We start from the raw sequence: 27,487 nt of genomic DNA, 5'->3' as shown, positions 1-27,487 counted from the left end.
AGTACTCACATATCCAAAGTCCTAGTTTGGTAGTTGTGCTGTGCATGATGATGACTCTATTTATGATGCCTCTGTCAACTTACAGGAACTTTGCCTTCTATATGTTGCATCTGCATTCCTCCTATTGTCTAGCCTAAACTGAAGTTGCCCTTTTAAAATCTTGGGATTGAGAACTAATGGCATACCCCTGAGTTTTAAACTCCTGGCATCTTTGAAAGTTTATTACCACTCTGAGCTTTGGTTGTTTAACTGATGGATACTTTTTTCCACCTTTTTTTTTTTCACTATTCTGTATGCGGTGGACAGGAAGAAAAATCTTCCCTGTTAATTTCATCTCCCTTTCCAGCTGAAGAATTATCAAAATTTAGCCTGGTAATGGGGTAGGGTGATCTTCTTTCAAATGCTGCTTTTTGATGCCCTCATTTAGCTAGGTCTGTGCCACATTTACAGTAATTTTGATGCAGCAATCACACTTTCTTTCCCTTTAGAGAAAACTGAAATCACTCAACTCCTTAGACATAATGTGTGCAGTATATAGTATCTTCAGGTAGTTACAAGAAATGACATGAAAGCATCTAGATCTGATATGATTCACAATCACTTAAGAGTTTTGATTTCCCTCTATGAATTAAAAACTCTCCTTTAACTTGCAGCCTGTTTCAAACTCAGGTCAATCTAATTTTCCTCTAGGAATTCAAACAGAGCATCCATCTGCTGTGGCTTCTCCTTTTGTCCATTGCTGTTGAACAATAGGATCGTTGAGTCACTGAGAGGTTAACGAAGCTTTTTTTTTTTTGTCAGTGGTCCAATCTCTTTGTATAGTTCTGTCAAACAGCACACTGAACAGAAATAATGGGAAAATCTTGTTGGTGGAATGAACGGGTTTGTCATTTTGCAATACCAGGGTAAAGACCTGCTTAAGCTTCAGGCTTCGAGCTGTGTACAGGGTGGCTGATTACAAATCCCTCTGCAAGAACATTAAATATTAGTTTCTCTGTATCTTTTGCATTCAACAGTGTTGGAGCTAGAGGGATCTGAATGACTATGGTTGGTCCAGCGCTAGCTTCCCGTTTAGTATTTAAAATGGTTTTGTTACAACGAGTCTTTTGGGGTTTGGCATTAGAAAAAGGGTGAATTGTAGCCCTTAATTACGAAGTGCGGGAACAATTGCAGCCGGACAGACAGGCAGCGGTCCAGCTCCTCTCTTACTGAGCGAGCAGTGCTTTTGTGCTGTGCCATCCCACTGCACAAATGACCATAGCTGTTGCTAGATTGATTGGTTTTGATCTCTTTTAGGAAGGGGTTTGAAAGCTCTAATTTTGGCTTTATCACAGTAGTTCTTCAGGCTTCTGCCCTGTTTCCTTGAGCAAATCTGTTACCGTGGCTGCCCCAAAGAGCTTCCCATGGAGGCAGCTGGTGGGGGGAGAGTGGGATTAAAAACCAGCTATTAAATCCAGTTATACTGGGATGTCGGTGGCTTGGCTTGTGTAGGTGCAGTGGCAAAGTAGTTGTGAGGAAAGACTTGAAGGTGCAGTGTTTTGCTGGCAGCCTGGCCCCTTTGCGTGTGCAGGCTTTGAGGAGTTTGGGGGAATTAAGCTCCTAAAGGTGTGGGATGGGGCTGTGCTCTGTGGCATGTGGGTGAGCTGTGACTTGCCGGATGCCACCTGGGGCAGGGAGAAACTTCCCCTCTCTCTTAGCCCGTGGGTGAGGGCATCCCTTGCTCAGCAGAGGTGGGTGGCTATAGGACTTGCCAGAGTGCCTGCTGGTGGCAGTGCTCCAAGAAACTCTCGCCTTTTCCCTCTGGAGAACCTCTCCAGGCTGGGTTTCTCCTGCAGTTCAAGGCAAAGTGCACCCGTTATCAGTGAGGCATTGCTGTTTGCCCCAGCTGTGCCTCCTTTCCAGGCATGTTGTTAGGCGAAGACATTGTCAGCCGGCTCACAAACCACACTTGCACCGTGGTGCGCTGTGCTTCCAGCAGAGCTCATGCTGGGAAATGGAAAATACAGAACTCCTCTTCAGGACACAACTTCACTTTTTTTTTTTTTCTTTCTCTCCCCCTCCCAGGAGCCTCCATGGCTGCTGGCATACGTATGGCAGTGCCTTCTCCTGTTGGGAATGTTAAAAATACCCGCTACGATTTTCCCTTTCCACATACCGAAATATATTAATGTGCTGCTGCTTTGATTAGTCATTTCCTCTTCCTTTGTTCCTTTCACAACAGGGTAAAGGACTGCGGGCGAATACTTCAGTAAAGTCTTGTATGGTTAAGAAGTCTGAAGCTAAATAGATTCTCCTGGGTTAATACCTGTCTTTGTTGGCAGACTTCTGTTCTCATCTGTTAAATACACATTTAAAAATAAGTCTGGATAAAGTCACTTTTATGGTGTTCATACTAAGAGTATCTTTGCTGCCTGATTTATTTTTGTAGGGGAAAGAAATTCTAATATGAACAAGGTTAATACTCCTACCATGAATTTTAATATGATCTTGCAGGAAACTTCGGTCATACATTGCTATAGGAAAATTTCAAAAGCCTCTCATTTATTTTGAGGTTTTGTTTCTTCCTGTGCCATCACCTCTGTGCACACATGCTCCCCCTTCTTTGAGATCTTGTGAGACCAGTGTAGGGGAAACTTGGTGAAAACACCAGTGTGACCCTGTTAGGCTGTACATGGCTCAGCTGTAGGATGGTTTTGGCAGTCTGTGCACCATTGGGGTGCGGAGGTACAAAGGTTAATAAATTCAGTAATACAGATCTGCTTAAACACTGCACTGAGTGACTTGCTAACCTTTCAAGGCTGGGTATTTTTTGTTTCTCCATTGCTGCTGCTGCTTTGGTGAGAAATTTGGAGAAAAGCTTTTAGCACTGGGTGATCTGGAGACCCACAGAACAAGCAGTAGGTTTAAAACTTTCATGTGTGTCTGGAGAAATTCAAGTAAGTAGGCTAAAATGTTGTCTGACCAATATGGTTAAGGGCAAAGTTGAGTAGAAATTCGGAGAATCAAACGATAAATTAAGACAAACCTCTTCGTAGGTATGTGCAAACTTCAGAAATACGTCCCCTAAACAAAATGCCGTCCTTGTTAGCAATCTGTCATGGTTTTCCTGTCGTTCTGGCTCTAAGGACATCTGCTTTGCCCTGAATTTGAAGCAGAGGACAGCTTGTGCCTGCCCTGGGAGGTGAGGCATGGGTAGCGGTGCTGCTCCTGCCAGGCAGCCTGAGAAAAACCGGCGGTGGTGGGGCTCTGCGAGGCTTGCAAGGGAGGTAATTACCTCTTCTGGGATGCATAGGCAGATAATACACTTGAGTTTTTTCCCTAACTATTTGCAGCTTTTGTATATAAAAACCTGTTTTTTTTTTTTTTTTTTTTTTAATGAGCATTAGCCTCCCAGTACTCGAATGCCATTCATACTTTCACAGCAATCTGCCAAGGCAAAAAAAAAACCTGCTGGACTGAAGACCTTTTCTTTTGTTTGTCTCCTTATTTTACATCTATTTTTTAAAATATAAACAAGAATACATAATACAGGAATGTATATTTAGATAGTTATATTTACCCTATACACTGGGAAAGGGAAAAAGGTTTCATTCCAGCTGTTTTTTCTTTGCAGATTGCTGTGAAAGTATGAGAGGAATTTGAGTCCTGAGAAGCTACTGCTCGTACCTGCTTTCCTTTATCCTTCCGTGCTTGCAGAGACTCAATTTGATGTAAAGAGGTGAAAGGGTTGTAGCAGCCCCAAATTTCTCAAGAGATGATCTTCAGATTTTTTTATTTGGAATTTGAGGCTCTGTCTCATTTGTGACTAGAGGGGAGTCAACTGTGTAATTGCTGTGGGTGCTGTATAGCTTGTTTTAATTGAGTTAAAGTACTAGAGCATGGCAGGGGTAGGTGCAGAAGTCTCAGAATAAATACACTTATGCTAGTGCAAGTTATTCCTCTGTCAGAAAAGGATTAAGCTGTGTTGGAGTAAGATGGCCTGATACCCTCAGAGCTGAGTCCCTTTGCCTGGCCTTGTTTTGGCAGAGCCAGCTTTGGGAACGACGCTGCATGCGGTTATGACAGCAGATGGAGCAAGGGATGAGATGGCTGACGGGCAGCTTTGTGACCCCAGCCAAAAGACGTGCAAACAGTTGTGCTGGTAATGAAAAAACCCTGTCTCCTAGGAAAGGGTGCTGGGCTAGCTGGAAGAGCCATGGCAAAACCCTGAGCAAACCCAGCCGGGCTGTACAGCGCTCAGCATCGGAGCTATAGTATCATATCTGCTCCTGGCTTCAGGGGATGGTAGCTGTGCTCTCGGGCTTTCTATGGATCCGAGGTGAAGATTATACTGTGAATATATATTTATACAATAGACCACAACAGATGTCAAAAAGCCTTTGTTGAGGTGCATAGTGGCTTTAAACTTGTGTAAATGGCTTTTGTGTGTGGTAAACCCGAGCTGCTATGGACTGTCACATCAACTTGGCTTGTACAAACCTCTGTTAACTTTCCAGACAGCTAATCGGAATAACAAAACAGACATGGCTTGATTCGTCTCTCCCATCCAGGTGCTGGGCACAAACAGATTTCAGGTGTGGTTGTGTGTGTTTAATGCTTCTGCCTGGCTGATTCAAGAGTCCTGGCTTAAATCCGTACCTGGCTCTTGCTGCTGGACGGGTTTGTGTTGCAGGAGACCCCTTAGATACTTGAAAACTACGTGACGTGTGGAACTGCTGCTCAGACTGATAATCTAAACTCAGCTTTGGCCATTAATCTGCAAGCTTTGTCTCTTATTTTTAGTATGTAATCCTGCATTAATATGGCCTTGGCAAAAACCCAAATTCTAGCATGGCCTGCAAAGCCAGAACTAAGGAGTTAATCGATGTTGGGTTTATTGAAAAGTATTGTTATACCTTGAGCAAACCTGTGAGCGCCATGCGTTGCAGTGCAGCTGGGCAGTGCAGTGGTGAGAACAGGGAAGGTTGTTTTTAATCGAGTTGGTATGTTGAGACTATTAGAAATGTAAACTTAATTCTTTTCTAGAACATGGCTAAAAGATACAACTGCCTTGCTGGCTGGGTTTGGCTTGTATCTGGCAGCTTTGGAGAAGTGAGACTTTGCTGCCCATCTTGCAGAGGCAGTGCCTCCCTGAGCGGCTGTACTGACATCTTGCCTTGCCTTAACATCAGCAGAGTTGTTCATGCTGGTGTATTCATATGGCTATTTGTGCAGTGTTTTTTGTTGTTGAACTCTGCCTTCTGATGTAACGCACAAGATGGATAGTACCGATGTAATGGGGGATCTTCTGGCTGTTTGGAGCTGCTGTGTGAGCGAGTGACCTTGGCTGTTATCGCTGCCCGCTTGGGATGCGAGCAAAACCACAAGCTGAGAAAATCAGTGTCTGTGTTCAACCTTTAGTTTAGATTTTGCTGCTCTTTGGTCCTTTGTGAGAAAATGTGTTGGGCAATTTTTTTCCTTTATATTTGAGAAGTATCATTTCCCAGTTCCCCGTGAACAGAAGTGAGTGTGAAGAATAAATGTCAGATCTGGTCTCTGCTTGCAAGGAGAGCAGGGAAAGGGGAAACGCTTACCCAAAAGACTGCGAGCTTGCTGCTCGGTTGTTTAAATGCCTCTCAAGTAGTTTGTGGTGGTGTAGGCAGAGCGTGTCTGTACACGAGCGCGTGAAGGAAGGAGCTGGGGAAGCCTCAGGGACTCCCTGGAAAATAGCGATGGGAAGATGCAGACTTGCTGAGTAATGCTGAGAGCCCTCTTCAGGCACAGTCCTCCCCAGCCGTCTCCTGCTGGAAGAAGAAAACCTTTGATTCTTTACAGGCACTCTGGAAGAAGGTAGTGTGAAGATAATTTGTTATCTTCTGACTTTGGAGGTAATGGGGGGTGTGTGTGTGTTAGAAGTTAGTGATTTTAAGGGAAAATCTGCAGTTTCTGGGGTCTGGTGGGGCCAAGGATGCTTTCCTCTGGCCCTGATGGGTGCCAGCTTTTATCCCAAGTAACATCGCCCCACAAATACTGCAAGAAATGTTTTGGTTTTCTAGGACTTTTCAGTCCTGAATAATACGGAACCATAGAATTATTTAGGTTGGAAAAGACCTTTAAGATCATTGAGTCCAGCCATTAACCAAACACTGCCAAGTCCACCACTAAACCATGTCCCTAAGTGCCACGTCTACGTGTCCTTTAAATACCTCCAGGGATGGTGACTCCACTACTGCCCTGAGCAGCCTGTTCCAGTGCTTGATAACCCTTTTGGGGAATAAATCTTTCCTAATATCCAATCTAAACCTACCTAGGTGCAACCTGAGGCAATTTCTTCTTCTTCTATCGCTTGTTACTTGGGAGAAGAGACTGACCTCCAGCTCACCACAGCCTGCTTTCAGGGAGTTGTAGAGAGCGATAAGGTCTCCCCCTCAGCCTCCTTTTCTCCAGGATAAACACCCCCAGTTCCCTCAGCTGCTCCTCACAAGACTTCTTCTCTAGACCCTTCACCAGCTTTGTTGCCCTTCTCTGGACACGCTCCAGCCCCTCAATGTCTTTCTTATAGTGAGGAGCCCAAAACTGAACATGGTATTCGAGGTGCAGCCTCACCAGTGCCGAGTGTGGGGGGACAATCACTGCCCTAGTCCTGCTGGCACACGATTTCTGATACTGGTGTCTTCATCCTCATGCTTTGGTGAACCCCATGGGTTTCTGGTGTGACAGGGCCTGTGTGGTTTCGGAATATTCAGTAAGCTGCTGGGCAGGAGGGCAGAGTGTGGTTTTCCAGCCTGTTCCTTGCTCTGTGCCAACAACGGGCGTGCGTGCTTTTATCCCTGGATAAATGCGAGGTGGCTCGTTCCACTTTCACTGATGCTAATTCCAACTCTGGGCTTTATCCCACAGCCCAGGTGGTTTCAGGGTGTCAGCTGCTGCATGGTGAATCCCTACCTTGCCTTATCTTGTCTGAACTTGCCTGGATGGCTGGGCTGCGGTGGAAACCTCCCGCATGCTCCTGGCAAACCCTTGCGGGAGGTACCTGGGCGCTCACCGCTGCTGGTGCTTGAGCAAGAGCGAGGTCATCTGCCAGCTAGCAGTGACAACGTCACGTAGCTGTATCGTGCCTGGCTTGCTCTGAGCACCGCTGCTGCATTTTGTCAGGTGTTAGCTCTAAAGCTCTATTAAAAAAACCTGAAAGTAAAGGCTTTTGTTGAAGCAAAGCTACTCTTTTCTGGAATTTAATAAATAGTGTGTCTGTGTTAACTAACATCAAGCAACTGAGAGCAGCAGAGCCCAACAGATGGTACAAACAGTGGCATGTTTGGAATGGAAAATATTTACCTAGAGGGTATTTGAAGCACTGAGATTGTGCTCTGCAAATGGCTTAATTGTGTCAGCGTAATCAAGTGAAGAGCAAGATTTATTGACAAGTCTCGTTCTCCTCTTGCTGTTAGGAGTTTGTAGGGGGTGTCAAGCACTGTTGAGCTTCACTTGAACAGGTCTTCTTCCCAGAGAAGAGTAACTTTAGTACATGAGCGGCTCAGTCTGTAATTTCGAGTGTCTACAGCTTTCTTCTGTTGCTGCGCAAATGATGCTGTCAGGGTAAGTATTTAAATGAAAGAAACTTGGAGCTTGAACTGATGTTTATTATGCTTCCTCCCCCCAGTCTTAGTTTTGAGAGGACTTCTGTAAACAGAGCATGGAAATATTGCTATAAAAGTTTAAATACAAAAAAAGTAGGTTAAATTTTGCCATTGGATTCAAAACTGGCAGGGCCATTTAGACCTTCAGCTTTTCTAGGTGGTGGGTGCTTTGTGCATGCCTCTGCCTTGTACAGTTTAAAAAGTGCCAAGTGAGAAGATTGTGTGTGATCTTACTGGAAGCTGTGCCTTTTTTCCTTACATAGATGGCAGGTGAGATTTATATGTAGTATCTTATTTTCCTGTCTTAAAACCAGTGTTCAGGTGTAGTCGCCTCCTTGCTGGTGTTCACCAGGCAGTGTGAGGCAGCTCTGCTGTCCTTCGTGTCTCATCTTGGGGCCTGAAGAACATGTTTTTTCAGTGACGTGTAGGGCTGCTTAAAAAACCTAAACTAAGCCAACCTAAATTCTAACTCTGCAGTTTTTTCTTTAGCAATGCTGATGTTCAATGAACTGCCTTTAGGTTTTTGTGGCAGCCCGCCTTCCTAGAGCTTGAGCCCCTCAGTGCTTTAGTTAATTAATGCTTGTGAAAAGTCACAGAGCGCTAGTTGTTCCCACTATGGATGAGGAGTAGGCACGGCGTGGCTAAACGCCTTGTTTCATTTTATATTTTACCTGTGGCAGATCTGGGTTGCCTTGTCTAGCCCTAAGTTGCTGGGCATCCTCTGCCAAAAGCTCTGGGGGAAGATGAGCGATGAGCTTGGGAGTGAAGCAGTTTTCAAGAGGTTCCTCTTTGCAGCTGGCTGATGTGGCGTGTGTTGGTAACTGTGTGTAGAATAAGGAAAAAATACTGTTATCTGAGGGATTTCTTGGATACAGATACTCATCGGAGACTTCTTGCTGTGTTTCTAGTGACTGTTCAATGTGAGGGCTTTCTCTTAGTCCGCTTGCCAGCTTGAGAAAATCCTGGGGAAAATAAATCAATTAAAGAAGCTGTTGCCTTAGCTAAATCATATGTGGTATCTCTTAAACTGCTGAGTATTTTTTTTAAAAAAATACCTTAGGTACCTCTGTTTTCTCCTCTTCAATGTTAGTTTTTCAAAGAGGCACAAATCCCTGGAGATTATGTACATCTTGGGACCCAGGCATTTACAGAAGCTGTGTTTCTAACGTGCTGGGGCTAAGCTATGAGTGACTCATTAGCCAGATAGAGCTATAATTTATTTTTGTCTTTTCAAGTAAGCTAATCCCCTGGACCTAAACTGAATGAATGTCCTGTGAAATGTGGTATCTGTGCAGGGTGAAACTTGAGATTTAAGTGCAAAAAGCGAAGGGTGTGTTACAAAATCCAGGACCGTGTTAACTAGCAGAGGAAGTCAGGTGCAGGCAATAATACCGTGCTGGAGTTCAGAAATAGTTATTTTCTGTGGCATGGGCTCTGTTTAGGGGAACGAAAGTGCAATTCTTTTGTTAAACGCAGGATGGGAACAGTAACCAAGGCTGCGTGCAGGCTGGGACAGATGCGGTTTGTTCCCCTTTTTCTGAATGACTCAAGGGATATTGCGAGTTCTTGAATTTACGAATGAGACAGGAGCGTGTCTGCAAGTGGAGAGCCTGGCGTGGGCACTGGGCAGCCAGGCTTTAAAAAGTGTGCCTGATAAATATCAGGTTAAATATCAAATACAGATGAAAGGTGAGTATATAACCAAATACCTTGGAAATTTAAAGATAGCTAAAGTTGCTGTGCCTCTTGCTGGCAGTAGTAAGGGGATGTGTATGTGCAATTTCTACCAAGTGTGCCTTGCCTGGGGATGGCAGCTTTGTGGGGGTAGAGAGGTGATGCAGCTACCCCAGAAAGTTGTCCTAGGGAGGGCTGGGGGTCATAAAAGTCACCTTGCATCACTTCTAGAGGGGAGAAATAATATTTTTGTGACAGTGTCTCATGTTTCCGTAGCTAACAGGAATGGTAAAACTAAATCCTGAGGAGCAGTTAAGCTGATAGATGAAGGTGTTTTAATGTAGGATTTTCTTTTTTTCTGGTTTAATGAAAGGAGCTTCTCTGTCCCGTTTCTTTTTGTATGACATGGAATTTTTTCCCTATAAATTGATCAGCCAACTCCATATAAACAGAAGCAATGTAATGCGGAAGTATAAATGGGAACAGAGAAACTTTTTTAGTAGTTGTAGATTGTCGGAGGACAAGTGGAACTGTGTGAGCCAAAACACTGCCTATTTACCTTGTGGCAAGAATGCCACTTTATAAAGATGACTTGACAAGGGGCGGATGGTGAAGGATGTCATCTTGGCATTCTGCTGTAAGCCAGCAGCAACGGTATCCTTCTAGAAGTGATTTTTAAATGCCCTTGCACATGCTGGGCTGAGATGGGAAATTAGTGTATTACCATCAGAGCAGAGCTCTTGTTTGGTGTTCCCGGGTGTGCTTAATCAATTCTAGTGACATCCTGAGGCTTTTACTTGTTTGTCTTTTAACCCTGCTTCTATGTGACAGTCTGGATTTGCGTATGTGAAATTCCTTGCTGGACTTCAGACATTAAATCTGCATGCCTCTGATCAGTGTTTGGGGTGGAAGTGTTCATTTGGCTCACGCTCTGCCTCGCCCTGATGAGCAAGAGGAGAACAGGAGCGCTAATTGAGTCCACTTATTATTGCAACGCTGTGCTCTGGATCTGGCGTAAGGTGCGAACCATCCTGTTGCACAAGTGGAGGGAAATGAAGGGAGGGGAGAGCAGGGCGATGGGCAGAGGCTTCGCAGAGCTCACGTTGCTTGGCCAGCTCTGAGATCAGACCTTGTCTAGTCCAGTACATATTCCCCACTCGAACTAGCTGTTATAATTATGTATTTACGGCTCCTCTTGAAGCAGCTGAAGCTTTTAAATGTGTCTAGCCTCTCTGGTCTCAAACCAACAGTCATTTTCTGCTTATACTTGGTCCTGCCTTGATGACCATCATGCCTCCTGACACTTGATGTCTTGAACCTTTACAGCTTGTGTTTTGCTGAGTGTGTGATTTGACCTGAGCATCTGGTGTTGGGTGCTGGGAAATGCGTAGGGATGGCTGCAAGGGTGTGATAGTCCTGGCTTGGCTGAAGCACTTGGATGAATTCACGGCCAGCTGCGTGCTTGTGCATTGGCAAGGCAGAGGTGGGCTGTTCTGGGCTCTCTGTGGTTGGGTATTGTACTTGTTGCAGTAATGTATCGTAATGATCAACCTGTGAAAAATCTGCTTAACTACATATTTACTTTGGGGATTAACTTCTCCTGTAAGCATTCAATATTGACTTTGGCTGAGACCAATTTTCAAGATATGCTTCCTTAAGAGATGACTAATATTAGATCACTTAGTGCAGGGAGCTCATTTTATCAAGTAGCTGTAACTAATAATTTTGAAAGCTCCAGCTTAGTTTTGAGCATCTGTGCTTTTTCTCCCTAAAAGACAAGCTTTTCCTTCCATCCCTCTTAGACCTTCTGAAATTTTCTGTGCTGGTGTAATTCTAGACCCAGGCCTTTTTGATGAGCTGTGTTCACACAGAAAATAAATACAAACTGGGAGGAGACTTAACATTAAGACAACTGATGAATAATTAGTGTATTGAAATGTTAGTCTTTTATTTGAATAACTTAATAGCCAAATTAGAGTTCCCACTCCTTGCTTTCTGTGCTGCTCAATACACTGTACAAATACATTATCACAGTAACTCTTCTCTGCCTGGAAACTATTACACGTAACAAGCTAGAGCCAGGCTCCAGACCAAACTCTCACCAATGTAGCAGGATGGCAAGCCAGTTTATGATAGCGGCTTCCAGCACAGCCAGGAGTTGAGGTAAAACAACCTTAAATGTAATACTATCAGGTATTTCAAGAGTAATCCTCTGTCTGCCCAGAAGCAAGGAGTGCCTGGCCTCTCCCTGCACCATGCAACATCTACGTGGACTTTATTCCCTCTGTGCTCAGTAGGCACATCTATTTTCTTTTTCACTGAATCCTCAAGGTTGGAAAAGACCTTGAAGATCATCCAGTCCAACTATTAACTTCACACTGACCATTCTCAACTCCACCAGATCCCTCAGCACTGGGTCAACCCGACTCTTCAACCCCTCCAGGGATGGGGACTCCCCCCCTGCCCTGGGCAGCCCATTCCAACGCCCAACAACCCCTTCTGCAAAGAAATACTTCCTAAGAGCCAGTCTGACCCTGCCCTGGCGCAGCTTGAGGCCATTCCCTCTTGTCCTGGCGCTTGTTCCTTGGGTCAAGAGACTCATTCCCCCTCTCTGCACCCTCCTTTCAGGGAGTTGTAGAGGGCCAGGAGGTCTCCCGTCAGCCTCCTCTTCTCCAGACTAAACCCCCCCAGTTCCCTCAGCCGCTCCCCATCAGACCTCTGCTCCAGACCCTGCACCAGCTCCGTTGCCCTTCTCTGGACACGCTCGAGTCATTTAATGGCCTTTTTGGAGTGAGGGGCCCAAAACTGAACCCAGGAATCGAGGTGCGGCCTCACCAGTGCCGAGTCCAGGGGTAAGATCCCTTCCCTGTCCCTGCTGGCCACGTTATTTTTGATACAATCTTTGATATTTTGATACTATTTTTGATATTTTTTTCTAAGCAGCAGTGGAAATACTCCAAGCAATAGTGCTTTAAAAGGTGTGGGGCAGTTCTTCCTACTGTTTTAGGGTCATCTCAGTTATGTCTAAGCCTGTGTGAAGCTCTCCTCCTCAAGTTGGTTGAGGAGAAGCAGAAGGGCCGGCTGATGTAAAACTCTGCCCAGAGTCACTAACGATATAAGCTTCCCCACGTGGTGTTGGGGATATTTGCACGCGTTGGCTGTGTTGGGGGATGCTGCAGTTGGTCAGTGGTTGCAGAGAAGGTGACAAAGATTATGGGAGACATAAACTGGGTTAGATCACTTGCTTTGCATTCCCAAGAGAATGGGTCTCCCAGGGGATAGTTGTGTTGAAGAGTCATCTTTTCATGTATAGAGGAAAACGTAGCTGAAGCATGTACTTTCCGTGGTGGCTTTCAAACTGAGTTTATGAATCAGGAATTGCACTTGCTTAATTAGTTTTGAATTGTGTTTTTCAATGGTTCGTGCTTTTTTTTTTTTTTTTTTTTTTTTGCACTTGGAACAAACACTCTGGGGAAGATTTGAAATCTTCCTGAAAAAATCCAGGTCTTTTCACAGTGATTAGTTGTGAAATGGGAAAATTGGTCTTGTCTTGGCCCCAGAAGTAGTTTTTTAGCTTAATCCTGACTTTTTTTAAACTATCTGGTTCCTGCTTTAAAAAAAGAGTAGTGCTCTGAGCATAAATAGTGTTTTCAGCAAATTATCCCCGAGTCATCTGGTCTGTTAGCGCCCTGGAAGTTGTATACTGTTACATGCACAAAATAAGTAACAGATCTTCCAGTTTTCCTATAAATGTGTGGAATTTTATTGAATTTAAAGCTGGGTTTTAGACTTCAAAAAGCAGTTTTGAAAATACGTGTTTCTTCATGGTTGACTAAAATTCAGGGCTCTCTCCCTTCTTCTCCTCATTCTACTTCTGAAGCTGTCATAAATCCGGGAACAGAAGGAAGTTGAAATTTAACTCCCACTTGCCAAGATAAAAATCTTAATTTGTTATGTTTGATTTATGGTAAAAATACCCAAGTGTTGCTTGGCATGTACTGGTTCTTAATTCACAGCCTCTGAAAGTGCTGTCTCATGTATTTCTGAAAACACTTTATGAAATTTACTTGGGAAGGGAGAATGAGAAAGATGAGGAAAAGTAAGGAAAGAGGAGAATTTCTCTTTTCCAAGATCAGCGGTCTTGCAAACTGGAGTTCCTTCCTATCCAGGCTAGCAACGTTGAAGCAAATAGTAAATGATTCTAGAAGTTGTTCCATGACTGATATAGCATGGTAATTTTATTAAAAGCTATTTTAAGGCCTCTCTGAAACAATGACAAAGCTTCTTTTTATTATTATAATTGGTGGGGGAAATAATATCAAGGAAAACCTGTTCAAAACCTAATTTTTTTTCTTTTTCCTCTATAGGTTTTTTTTTTAAATATAGCTAAGAAAAAGCACAATGGAGTTTTACGAGTCTACCTACTTTATCATCCTCATTCCTTCTGTGGTTATTACAGTCATCTTCCTCTTCTTCTGGCTTTTCATGAAAGAAACTTTATATGATGAAGTCCTTGCAAAACAGAAAAGGGACCTAAAGTTTCCACCTACCAAGACTGATAAAAAGAAAACGGAGAAGAAGAAGAACAAGAAGAAAGAGGCTCAGAACGGGAACATCCACGAGTCTGACTCTGAAAGTACGCCTCGGGACTTTAAGCTCTCTGATGCCCTGAGTACAGATGAAGAGCACGTCGCTCCTGTTCCCTTGAGTGTGACCGAAGCATCTACTGGCGTTAGAGAACGGAAGAAGAAGGAGAAGAAGCATAAGGCCGTTCAAGATGATCATGTAACTAAGGAGTCGGAAGGATCCAAGTCTTCAGGCAAGAAAGTAGATCCAGTCCCTGTTACAAAACAGCCCACTCCACCATCTGAATCAACAGCATCTAAGAAGAAGCCTGGGCAGAAGAAGCAGAAAAATGGAATGGGTATCTGATGTTGCATATGCTTCTTGCACAGAACGCCAAAACTGTGTTCTGCTTTTTGCAAGGCCACAGAGTGTCTCTCAGCTGTTCTGCCTGATCTCTTACGGGGCAAAGCTCACTTCTAACCTTTTCCTTTTTATGAGCTATTGCTTTTTTCCCCCTGTTTTTCATCTGGCAGCAATGCTCTGGTTTTCCTCCTCCCGTCCTTGCTTTCTTCTGCTAAAGATTGTTGAGTGAAACAGAGTAGCTTGTATCTCTGCTTTGCTCTATGGTTTGGCTACTTTGCTCTCAAGTTGTCAAAATTTTGATAATCTGAAAGAAGTTGTTAGATGTATGCTGTGCGCATTCTGATGTCAAGCTATGAAAAAGTGGAGTCCTAAGAGTGGTTGCTCTGATAAGGAAGGGCATCTAGGGAAACCTCATAGCAGACTGTGTAAAATAAATCACTGTTTAAGTGCAGGCTTAATGTACAAAGAAGTGTTTGGTGGCTGATTCACGGAAAGAAGCACTTAGAGCTGCTTCCCACCTGCTACACCTCTTAATTGAATGAAACTGATGCTGAAAGAAAACGGAAAAATCCAAGCTAGAACAGAACCAAAACTGTAGGTAGAATTGCCTGTGACTGTCTTCACCATATCCTCAGCATGAGTCGATATGTCTCAGCGTGGTGGTCTGACTATGAATAGAAGTTAAAGAATAAAAATACCCACTTTCAGAAACAAGTGAAAAGAGAGGTATTTGCAAATCACCCCTTTGAGATGCAGGCATGATAGGTTTGCTCCAGGGAGTGAGGAAAAAGAACAACATTGCTGCTTGATGTGGTGGATTTTTTTCTTTTTCTGAAAAAAGGGAGAAAAAAGACCCACCCACTACCAACAAAAAAAATATCAAATCTTGTTTGTGGGTGTTCTCCAAAAATCTCTGTGGCATGGTTAAAATGTGGTCTGCAAGCACTGTTCTGAGGGCAGCCACAACTAACTCTTATCCTTGATTACAGGAGCTAACACCATAACCCCAGATTGTGTGTGTCGGCTCTGACAAGAATATTATATAGCACAGGCTGTCCAAAAAGATAAAAAAATTTCTCATAGAAACAACTTTTGAAAAAAACAGTTCCCTAATGTGAAACACTTATTTTCTGCTTCTCACAGTCCCAGTAGCTATTGGGGGTGTGTGTGTAAAATACCCAAGTGGGTTCATGGTGGGGAATAAAATACTTCCTGCAAACGAGAAACTAATATGGGTAACATGTGCTGTTGCAGTAAAACCTGGATTGGATTTGTTAAACTGTTACTTGCGTTGCCGTATGTTCTGCTTGCAGATAAGATTTCTGTCTGTCAAAACACTAGGTGCTGTGGCTCTTGATTCTGCTAAACCTTCCTATTGCTTTGGGGTTTCATCAGATACGGAAGTGTATGTGTTTGTGAGTGCGTGTGTGTACATATGTATGGATAACTTTGTGCTCTGGTTTAAAATACGTGGGTTTCTCTTTTCTGGGAGTGGACTTTGTTTATTACAGATTTACTGATTTAAAAGTGATGATGAGAATATACAGAAGAGCATATTGTCTTAATTGTCTGTTACAGATGATCAAGATACTAAGACTGATTCTGTTGTATCTCCTGCCAAAAAGCAAGACTCAGTGCTGCTCCACCAGGAGATAAAGCAGGAAAATGTATCGGGAAAGAAGAAAGTCTCTGCAAAGAAGCAGAAAGTTGATAATGGTGAGAATACAAACTATGACTTAGTTCACATAAATTTGACTGTTAAACCTTTTTGCCATCCGTAGTTTAGTTTCTCTTCCTTTGGAAAAGAAACTTTCAGAAGAATAACTCTCCTAATTTGAAAAGTGGGAATTCCAGATAGGAGAGATTGTTCAGCCTGAGATACTTTTATTTTCTGAACATCTGGTACCACTGAACATGGGATGATGCTGTGAACCTTTTTCAGCTCATTTGGATCCAAACATCCACACTTGAATTGAGGAGTGATGTGTTGACTTAGATTATAAACTGAGCAGGCTCTGAGTTGCTCTGAGCAAGGCATGTCTGGAACTGCTGCAGTCATCTGTCCCAAACAAGACGGCAATTTTTTTAGCCAGTTGCTTTGACCACGTTCCTCCCCTATTGTCCTTTTGTTAGCTAGCTGTTGCTCCACGATAAACTGTTCATCTTTGCTGTCAAGGCCTTTACTGTTTGTCATCCTTCGTTCTCTGCCAAGATGCTGTTTCTTGTCTCCTCTTGGCTCAGTGTGCCTCCGTTCTGTTTTGGTTTTTTTGGTTGGTTTTTTTGGCGGTGTTTTTTTGGGTTTGGGGTTTTTTTTGTTTGGTTTGTTTGTTTTTTTTTTTTTTTTACAATGAGTGCTGTTGTGTCTGTGGCTTTTGGGAAGAGCGTGACCGTGAAGTTCTGTGAGGCCACCTTGTTAGCTTCTCAAAACTCTTCTTTACTGGGACAGTTATGAAGAAGTTGGCAGCTGGTGGACTGCTCTGAAGTAGACAATGTTGGTCACTGTTTCCTTTATACTTGGGTCAGGTCATCGGGGTCCAGATCAGTTGTAGGCCCTAGTCAGACCAGGAGGGGGTTCCAAGTAGTGTTCCTGTATGTTACAACAACTGAAAAAGTTTAAAGTTATTCCTGAAAGAAACCTACTGGTGGGGAACCTAGCAGTGATTACCTCTTATGGATGTTCTTGTGCTTTTCCCCATGCATCCATTGCCCTTTTCTGAGTGGCCATTTTATGGACCACAGACTTGTCTGTCTGTGGCAAATAAGTGTCAATACCAGCTCCGCCAGCATTAAAGCTAAGCTGCTAGTGCTACACGGGAATAGCTCATGCATTATTTCAATGCAAGCTGTTTTCTTTTAAAGCCACCTCTCCAAAACGACAGAGCAAAAATTAGCTGTAGTGGGCATCTGGATTAGCCAAGACAGTACTATAGGGATTTCAGATGTTACTGACATTGCAAAATGTCTCACTGATATTAAAAAGATTTTGAAAGGAGGGGAATAAAATGAGGAGGGGATGTCAATAAGGACAGGAAGAGAAAAGGTAGGGATGGTAACTGGATTAGGTGATGGATATTAGTGCTAGAGGAGAGCTCTCCTCATTTCTGAACTTGCAGTATACCTGCAGGTGTTTGGCTGCTTCAGTGGAAAGACTCTAGCAGGTGATGCAAAGAGGTCCATCTGGCCTATTCTGTTCCTTAACAGCAGCCAGAATGTGAAAATGTTTTATAACTGTCTCTCTGGCAGCCAGAAATGTGTATTTGTCTTGCACCGATGCCTGGAACCTTGCATCCCACCCAGTTCCTCCTCTCTCTGGTTTGCTGTGTGACATCTGTTGTCCATCAGCCCTTCAGTCTGGGCTGGCTGGGTCAGTGAGCTTTCCTGCTGGGGCATGGCTCTGTGCACAACATCTTGCATACTTCAGGCAGCATTGGACTAGCAGCTCAGGAGCTGGACAAACAGCAAATGCAGCTCTGCTGGCCATATCTGTTGTCCCTGATCTGTTGCTCTTGCTCTCCCCTCCCCTGCTTTTGTCTTGGCAGCGTGGGCTGAAAAGTTCTTTGCACAGAGGCTGAGCCTCACCATGTTTATACAGTGCTGTGTGAATGGAGACCTGAGGTCGGTCAGTACCTCTGGGTACCTCTCTGAATATTAATGATGCTTAAAGCCTGCTCTGACAGATGAGATATCTTCATTAAGTGCAGCTGAGTCTGCATGTGAAATAAGCTTGATTGCTGTCCCTACCACACATTCTGCCTAAATGGTTTAGTTCACAGGTGATGTAATCTGGGTGAAAATGCTGGCAGTAAGGTACCTGATTTTAACAGAACAGAGACAAAAGACTTTGCTCATACTTCAGGGATGCTCAGTGATTTCATATGCAGCCACAAGTAAACCGGTCTCATTGATGCTATGTGCAACTTTCTCATTAAAGTGAAATGAAAGTCAAAACGTAAAGTTTCTTCTCTGCCACTTGTTAAAATGACAAAAGGCAGCTTTGGAAATTGAAATTTAATTGAAGCTATTAAATTACTATGCTTTAGAGACCTTTATTTAATGAACTTACCTGAAGAGCTTTAATGAGTTAAGCTGTGAAGGGTAATAGAAATAGACAGTATAACTAACTATTGGGGTTAGGGATGATTTAATCCAACTCTCTAATATGTTATGCACCTTTTCTAAAAATGTTGACATTAATTATTACAAAGCTATAACCCATCCTGTGGACTTTTGATTACAGTTTTGGTGGATGAACCTCTTATTCAAGCAACTACTTATATTCCTTTGATGGATAATTCAGACACTGCCACTTTGGAAAAGCGAGAAGCGGTTGAAGTAGCAAAACAAACCGTGAATGAGGGGATCCAGAAGAGCAGCGGCAAGAAACTGAAGAATGAAACGGATAAAGGTAAGAAAGTGATAATACAGTCTGTCTCTGGTGTAGCCTGCTTGCAAACCTGAACAGGGAAAACATGCTGTGTATGTGGGCAGGGGAATCCTCTCTTAAGAGGAAGAAGTGATTTGAAGAAAACATTTGTGGCTACAGGACACTTGTTTGTTCTTGTCTGTACTCGTTTCTCCCCTGTCTTTGGCACTGTTGAGAGAGCTTTGTGCCATCTGAATCCTTTTAATGCTGACTGTAGGCTTTTGTGTCCTCGCAGTGAGCAAACGGGTGATCACAGACCACACAGATGCATGCGAGCTAGTTTACAGTAGATAGTTCAGGCATCGCTAACAGTGATGAACTCTAAACCAAGAGCTTTCAGCACGGGCTGCTGGAGTCTGAGACTGGGAGTGCAGCCTGTACGCCCGTTCATGGAGGCAGCTGGGGCTGACCAGCCAGAGCGCGTCTCGGAGCGCAGCACGGAGTTACCTGAGTAGTGGAGATAGTCTGGTGGTTTCCAGAAAGAGTTTGAATTTTCCTTTCAATGCAGTTGGAATTGGTTGGGACAGGGGAGCTTCCTTCATGCTCTCCCGCAGAGGCCTGGAGTGATTCATGAGCATTGTATCCCACCTTTAAACTTTAAATAGGCCACTGACCTGCTGAAAGCATGCCAGGCTTACTGAGCCATGAGCTGAGACCCTCAAATTGGTGGGCAGCCAGAGAGGAGAAGCCGAGTGACTGAGCAGTGATTCCCTGCTCAGGTTTGTGCAGAAGGCTGGCTCTCCAACATTGTCTGCCTGGTCACTCACTGCATTGCTTGGTACCCTCTTTTTAGACTTCTAAAATGCTCACTTGAAAGCTTCCAGGCAATTCTGTGAGGTATCTACATTGGATTCCCACTTGCCCGAGACTCCTCCTGAGCTTCTAACTCGGTGGCTGTGTGTTACTGCTCTGCAGCATCAAAGCCTCTCATGTACTCGTCCCTTCTCATTTCCTTTGCAAGCTGTAACCTTCTATATGAGCTCCTAATTCTTCTGTGTCAGCTGGGATTTGCCCTCCCGATATAGAAATCTTCCCCTATTCTAATTATAAGCTTCTTGGATGCAAGGGCAAGGTCTTCCTGTCTTCAGGGAGCACAGGGCTCTGGCTGGTCCAGGCCAAGCTGCCATAGACTCCTGGCTAACTGGACTGGGGTCTTGGGATTTTGGCATATTCCTGGTAACAGCGTCATTGATGATGTCAGTGCTGCAGTGATGTGAGCTGAAAAGTCTGTGGCCAAGACTAGGAGATTTAGGCTAGGAGAGAGTGTGCTCGGATTTCTCAGCACTTTCCCCCCATCTCCCTGCACTCTGTTGTTCAGTGATCTGCTTTTATGCTCGATAATTTCTCTTAGGCTTAGTATTACTTTTTTGTTCTTCATTTATTTTTCAAACTGGAGAGGTTTGAGTTTGAGGTGTGGCTTGGTTTCAATGGCATGTTTAGCACCTGTGGTGAGAGACCTGGACAGTTCTCCATAAGCTCTGGGACACTTTCTGAACCAAGCATCACTTTTAAGCTTTATCCTCTTTTTTTCTCTCCAGTCCCTTCACATACTTTTGTGCACCGGTGATTGACAGATACTGGATGCCTTGGTCTTGTGCTTCCATTTACTTAAGTTAGGGGGCCACCTAATGACCTACGTACATGCAGCCTGTTTTTTTATGCACCAAATGTTTTTTTGTTGTTCCTGTAAGAGCATAGTTGTGTTGAATTGTGTTTCCTTGTTTGTGTCTTTTTAAACACTTACAGATTTATCTTCCTACTGCTGAACTCATTTAGCAGTAGTTCATTTCCAAACTTAGACTGAGGGAATATTTTTCTGGTTTCCGTATATTGTAATCAGAAATGTGCCAGTTCTTAAATTCATTATCTTGTCATTTGCATATTGCTTGTGGAGCCAGGCTGTCCTTTAAATTGAGAGCTCAGTTTGAATTACTGTCATAATACACTAGAAAGGACTCTTCAAGTTTTCACATTCCTGCTATTTTTTCTCCAAAATCTGTGTTATGCTTTGTCTTCTTGCTAGTAACACTATAAATGTTACCAACTGTACAAACAAAGTGGTGGGATTTTTTTCCCAAAACTGTCAGCTGGCGCATTGTTATCGGATTTAAATCAGAGATATGTTGTTTTTGCTGAATGTTCATGACCTTTTACTACTTGGCATTTCAAACTGAAATTAAATATAATGCATGATGATACCCCATCACATGCTGTTTCGAGGCAAAATAAATAATTCTGTATGGAGTCCAAAGTAAATATATTCTCCCTTCTGTGTTGCAGAGAATGCTGAAGTAAAATTTAAAGACTTTGTAATGGCCATGAAGAATATGATCTTCACTGAAGATGAGGCCCGTTGCGTAGTGGAGGTCTTAAAGGAAAAATCCGGTGCAATTCATGATGTCTTGCAAAAGGTGAATGATGCGGGGGGTGGGGAGGGGGGAGACAAGACTATTAAATAAGCAGAAATTTGAAGAGATGCTGTCAAATTAGCTATATCGATGTTCTGTTGTGATTTGTACTTTCTGTCTTTGGAAGACTCTTTTCTCCAGCTGGTCTGTGCTTGCTTTGCATGCAGAAAGCAGTTGTCAGATGTCTGTGTGCTGCCATCTGCCATCCCATGGGCTGGCTAGACAGGCTGATGGCTTTTGACCGCTCCTAAAGAGCAGACATAACCATGGAGAATAAGGTATATAACGTAGGACTGCTGCTGCAGCTGATGTGTGTGTGTGTGGGCATGGGGGAAGGCTTATCAGGTGACTGACTTTTCAGGAGTGATCTTTTGCAAATGTGTAAATAGGATAAATTGTAGCAGAAATTAAGAAAAAGCTGCTGTGGCTGTGCACTTGACAAGCTAATTCTGTGTCTTGCAAGTCTCTGTCTTACAAGTCCATACATTCTAGTCTGCTGACTGCTTTGGATATTTTTCATAGGATTGTAGGGCAGTTCAGATTTGGAAGGGGCCTCAGGGGGTCTGTAGTCCAACCTCCTACTCAAAGCAGGGCCAGGTCTTGAGGTCAGCCCACACTGCTCAGGGCTTTATCCAGTCTGGCTTGAAAACTTCAGGGACTGAGGCTGCACAACTCCTCTGGGCAACCTGTGCCAGTGCTTGGCAGTTCTCTTTTCATTTTTGTATTAAGACAGAAGAGAATGGTGAGGTCCCAATATCTTACAAATATCTACTCCTCCCTCCCATGACTCATTAGGATTGTCACTTTGTGCTCGTAACATCCTGTTTGTCACACTTGAAGTCTTGCAGTTCTGTATTTTTCTGCAAATATGGTACCAGAACAGAAATGCAGAACTGGATATGTGTCAATTCAGTTAATGCAATATAGTAACATATCACACAATTTGGGTTGGAAGGGACTTCAGGAGGTCATGCAGTCCAACCACCTGCTCAGAATAGGTTCAACGTTGAATTTAGAGCAAGTTGCTCAGGGATTTGTCCAGCTGAATCTTGAAAACCTCCAAGGACAGAGACTTCGCATTCTTTCTGGGCACTTGTTTCAGTGCTTGACTGAAAACCCAATAGCGGTACGCTTGCAATGGTACTGCTTGTTTTATTTGGAACAGCAGCCAGCTTGCTGGCTGTATTTTTATTTTAAAGGAAGGTTTGGTGTTTTAAAGCTAAACAGCTAGGATCAAAATGGGTTCTTGGGTTTGTATACAACAAAAAATGTAAGTTTCTGTAGATGGAAATGTGAATGTTTTTCTACAAATTTTTTCTACTGTATTTTTTTCTTGCTCATGAAAGACATTGACAGTGTGTTTTCATACTGCATACATACACAGTACAACTAAAGAACTTCCAGACAAATTCGGAGTCCATTTATAGGCCTGACACTTCTTTGCTGCTTCAGTTATCAGACTTCATTGAGTGAAGTATGAGCACAAACGTTTAGAAGGTTTGCCCCTTACTGCAGTTATTTCATTTTTAGGACCAGTATACAAGTGGCAGGACTGTGGGCATTGTTTCTGTTGTTCTGTTCCCTGTAGTATCTCTGAAACTTTCCGTGTCAGTATGCCAGCAGAAGCGTAATTATGTCAACTGGAGGCTCTCCTGTGAAGTGGAAGGAGAGACCAGATGAGCGTTCCTTTGTAGCAAGATACTTCAAGAGATGAAGTTTGTTGGATTTGCTTTGAGCATGGGTTGGACCAGGCGATCTTGGAAGTCCCTTCCAACCTCAATTATTGAATGATTCAGCATCTCTGCGTCGTTTTCCTTTATTTCTCTTAATGGGTGTTCATTGTTTTCCCCAGTGCCACCACAGCAGCTCTCTTCCAATGTGGAAGCACCTTAAGAGCCCATTTATTCTCATAATTGGTTTCAGTGCGTTTGAAAATGCATTTCCTTGTCTAATGAAATCGGTGCTGCAGGATCCATTAGCAGCAGAATTGGGTACTGGTGGTGCCATGTATGCCATGCAGACAGACGATTTGGGGGCAGGAGGGAGTGTTTTTTCCTCAAGTTTGCTCTGCTGCCTGCTAGCATGCTCTGCAAGTACTTCTGGTGTGTATGATAATTTTTCTGTACTTTTTTGCTGCAGGCCAGCAAGGCTGAGTCGGCTGCAGCTGTACATCAGCTACAAGACAAAGAGAAAATGCTTGCTGCGATGAAGGAGGAGGCAGCCGTTGCGAAGGAGCAGTGCAAGCAGCTAACCCAGGTAAATATAAAGAGGTTCAGGTGTAGAGAGCTGTGGGAGAGGAGCAGCGGCTTGTAGGACTAGCAGCCAGCAAATGCTGGTTTACTGAGCTTAGTATAAACTGAAAGGTGGAGTTTTGTATATTGGGAAAGCTTACTGAGACACTATGTTTGGTTTTATGATGCTATTAATGTATTTATGCAGAGTTATTTTCCAGTAGTTTTTCCAGAGAGTTCATTTACTGAGACTTTTAAGCTGAGACTGTTTTTCTTTTCAGAAGGTTACTTTAAAAACACTTCCTTCATGAGTATAAGATGGTTCTGTGGATGCAAATATTAAACACCTTTTCTGCATCGCAGTTTTAATTTGGTACATATTCTAGCATTCACATGCTTGTGTGCTTCTGGGCACAACAATCATCAGTTTTCTTCAAGAAGGGAGCTACAGAAAGTGTAGACTGCCTGCTTAGCCCCTGGAGCTGCAGCTCTGATTGCTTTAGGCTTACAGGGATGCTGATGCACAACTGTCAAGACTAGTATGAAACTTGACTTCATTTTTTTTGGTGAAGCTTTCAGAGGAAAGCAGTTACGGTAGAACAAATAATTAGGCAGATACGGAGTGAATTTGAAGCCTTTTGGGGGGAGGATTCTGTTTTGGCTAGTTTGGAAGCACATGGACATCAGGCTCAGGAAGATCGTGTTGCGGGGTGAAAGTCGGGCACAGAAAGCTGGGTGGCTAAAGATGGGAGCAGAGTGGCCAGAGGACACAGGAGTTGGGAGCCTTAGAGATGAGAAGGGAAGAAGGGTATTGTGTGAGCTCCTGGCAGGGCACAGGTGCATCTGCGGTGGGATCAAGAGGTTTGGGACACAATATGTAACTAGGGAGAAGGGACTTGTGATGTGTTTGGCAGGGAAAAAGAAACTGGCTCGGTATTGCAGAATGAAAGGGGGAGGCGTCTGCTGCTGAAGAAGCAGAGGGAATGTGTGAAGGAGCCTGGGTGTGAGGGAAGCTGATGTGGTTGGGAAGAAACATCTGCAAAGTGATGCTTGTGAAGGCAGGCAGGAGCTGTGGAGGAGTAGGGGTCATAGGGGGTTTTTGCTGTCTGGATTGGGAGAGGGAAGGGAGAAGGAGAAATAAACGGGCGTTCCTGAAAGCTGCGAGAAGATGGGTAAAAGCAAAGTTGCCGCAGTGCTGAAGTATCAGGATAAACAAGGGAAAAGCTCAGCTTGACTGACAAGAAGCTCTTATCTTCTAATTAACGTGTTTCTCTGAAAACACTGCCAAAAGCTACGGAGGGACTGTGAGGTGCAGAGATGTTCCTGCAAGGGTGTTGATAAAGATGATAACTGGAGAGGATAAATGAGAGCGAGAGGTGCCTGACCTCAGAGGTATTTGGCAAAACACAAGCTAGGTGAAAGTTAATCTTCCCGGGATCTCTGGCACTGCCGTGACAGGGTGGCTAAGTTAGTGAGGACTGCGGATGGATGGTGGAATTGGTGGAGGGATAGAAGGAAACTGCAGTATGTCCTGGTGCCCTTCTTTTTGTTGTGCCTTAGCAGATGCAAATATAACACGGAGAAGGCTTTGTATCGAGCTTTTACACTGTATTTGCAGAACTAACTTAAAACTTCTGGTGTGAGTCAGGTTCCTAAATGCCTTCATGAACATGGGCTTGGGAACTCGTGTCATTTAATTCATTCTGAAGGAGCAGCCTCCTGAAGCCAGTAAGTTGGATCTAAAAGAGAGAATAGCTTTTATTTAAATTAAAATGTGGGAAAAGCTATAATTACTGGATGGTAGAGATGGAGGGTATTCAGGCTAATAATTTAGAGGACTTAAATTATATGTCAGGGCTCCTTGGCACTGTAAGGAGCTGCGTGCTGTGCTGTGTAGCTGGAGATACCTGAAGCTTAGATAGTACAAATATCTCATTCTGTGATGGGAGCTTGCTGAAAGCTGCACTTAATGTTTTTGCTTACTACAGCAAGTGCATTTATGTTGCAGAGGAGTAGCTCTATGAATCTCAGGTGTCTGGGTTGAGTTACTGGCTAATAAATGATTTATCTAAATAGCAATGTGTATTTTCATTTGAAAGCTATAATATAGCATCATGATGGTGGGATTCAGGGCCTCTCAGGCTGTTGCTGGGTACTAATACCCCATCTCCTCTGGCAAAACGTTTGGCTTTACAACCTGCTACAAAGCAATTATTTGCTCTAGAACGCTCTGTTGTTTTGCCACTGTTCTTTACCTACGTTCTTCTGTTTTGCTAAATTTGGGATGAAGATCTAAGCTCTGCCTTGTGTGATATCTGCGATTTTAATTGTTAGGATTCTGTGTCATTTGGCCAAACTCAATAGAAGTAAGACTCCAGCTCTTCTGAGACAACAGAAGATCAGTGTTTAAATTGGCAAACCTTTTTAATAAATGTGAAAGTATGCTGATACTAAAACCTCATGAAGGTGCTGGAAATTTGGTCAGGTCTAACGCTGTAATTTCTCTGAGTGAAGATTGCTGCTGACTTTGGTTTGATGCACACTTGCTATGTTTTTAGTTATCTTAAAACACTAACTATTAGACTGTAGAGAAGAGCAGTAGATGACTTATTTTCCTTTTTACTTTCACTCTCACCCAAGGAGCTGGTTGCAGAAAAGGAGAGAAACGGCTTGCTTACAGCGAAAATGCGAGAGCGTATCAACGCCCTAGAAAAGGAGCACGGCACTTTTCAGAGTAAAATACATGTTAGCTACCAAGAATCTCAGCAGATGAAGATAAAGGTAAGTGCTTTACCTAAAACTGTTTGAGTTGACGTTCATGCACAAGCAGATCAGTGCTGAGAAGTCGTTGATTTAGCCAGGGTGCAGCATTTGTTGCTTGCTCACACAGAAATGGGCTTCACTAGTCACCCTGAGCCTTGAATGCAGTGTGCTGGTAGCTGGGGGTAACACATCTGCATGGGGATGGGAGACTTTGTGACAGTTTCTTGACTTAAAAGACAAATGTGTTCTCATAGGCGACTTTTGCAGTCTGTAAAAGACCAGTGCTAGCTAGACAGCCTGTATCTGATGTAGTTACTTTTTCCTTTGTGGTATTCTGCTGAAATTTTACTCAATTAAAATGTAAAATCTAATTGAAATACTCAGCTTGAGAGCCACTAATGCTGATGATCATTTACTATCTGATAAATCTAACTTTGAAAATTGTAGTACAGGGTGACAACATAGCATAGTATACAAGGAATGTAATTGCCTGGGAGAGTGCTTTGTTGAAAATATTTGAAGGGCTGACACTTGCCTTATTTTTAAGACCCTTGTTACTCTGTCCTGAAGTTTCATTGTAATGGAGTGACCTCAGAAGAGTTTTTTATCAGATTAAAAAGTTTAACTTAAAGTTTACTAAGAAAAATGGCTCCTTTTATATCAACTTGGTGCTTAAATTTCATATTCTAATATTTTTTTTCCTATATAAATGTCACAGCATCAAGCCCAGCATGGGAACTTTCCAGTTTAATACTGTTATCTTCTGTCTCGGCACTTTGGAGAGTAGCATCTCTGCAGTTTTGGAGCAGAACTCTGTTCTCCTGAGCAGGGACAACTTTCTTTGAACCTATATAGACAACTGCATAACGAGAGGGTCCTACTGGTGGCCGGGGAGGGTGAAGGAGATGTGGGCAGGACCGGGTGGCTTTTGCTGCTATGGCAGGCAAAGCTGGAGGAAGGATGCGCAGAGGAACCAGTGCTCAGGTTCTGCTCCCCCTGCTGATGTGCTGTAGCATTGCGGAGAAGCAGAAACTTAATTGTCAAAGCTTCCAGTTATATGGGATTTGTGCCCCTGCTTCTGTTGGGATCTTGTATATCTCTTGGCATTAAAAAAAAAAAAGGGGGGGGGGGGGAGGTGAGGGGATGGGACACCCCCACCCTCCCCCAAACATCCAAGGACCGGGTTGTTGTGTGTGTTGGTGTTGAGCTGGAGGTGACTGCTATCTCCTGCTGTGGTTGTTATGTAAACATTTGTTTGGATTTTTTTATATACAAAACCCTTATTGGTGAGTCAGCCATTTGATGAAACTGGGTATTGGAAATGGTGTTGGCTATATCTACAGACTGGCACTGGTAGAGGAAGAAAGCGTTATAGCTGCATGTGCTCGAGGATTTTCAAAGCAGGCTGTTGGGCTGTAAGAACAGCTATGCTGTCGTCTGCAT

General features: G+C 43.5%; 1 protein-coding gene across 13 annotated transcripts in view; it reads left to right on the top strand.

Annotated features, from left to right (window-relative positions):
* KTN1 (kinectin 1) overlaps positions 1 to 27,487 on the top strand; it is a 78,909-nt gene that overhangs the window by 11,137 nt on the left and 40,285 nt on the right. For 12 of the 13 annotated variants that reach the window (XM_074821062.1, XM_074821061.1, XM_074821067.1 and 9 more), the window contains 6 exons: positions 13,658 to 14,214; positions 15,798 to 15,935; positions 18,457 to 18,624; positions 20,923 to 21,053; positions 23,190 to 23,306; positions 25,922 to 26,062. In XM_074821062.1, the coding sequence (XP_074677163.1) occupies positions 13,692 to 14,214; positions 15,798 to 15,935; positions 18,457 to 18,624; positions 20,923 to 21,053; positions 23,190 to 23,306; positions 25,922 to 26,062 (1,218 nt within the window). In that variant the 5' untranslated portion in view covers positions 13,658 to 13,691. The remainder of the gene's footprint in view (positions 1 to 13,657; positions 14,215 to 15,797; positions 15,936 to 18,456; positions 18,625 to 20,922; positions 21,054 to 23,189; positions 23,307 to 25,921; positions 26,063 to 27,487) is intronic. The other variant, XM_074821065.1, reaches the window with a different exon arrangement.

The sequence above is a fragment of the Strix aluco genome, chromosome 4 (genome assembly GCF_031877795.1).
Source record: "Strix aluco isolate bStrAlu1 chromosome 4, bStrAlu1.hap1, whole genome shotgun sequence".
Classification (NCBI taxonomy): domain Eukaryota; kingdom Metazoa; phylum Chordata; class Aves; order Strigiformes; family Strigidae; genus Strix; species Strix aluco.
The sequence above is the reverse complement of the archived record's forward strand: the minus strand, read 5'-3'. Positions and strand labels throughout refer to the sequence as shown.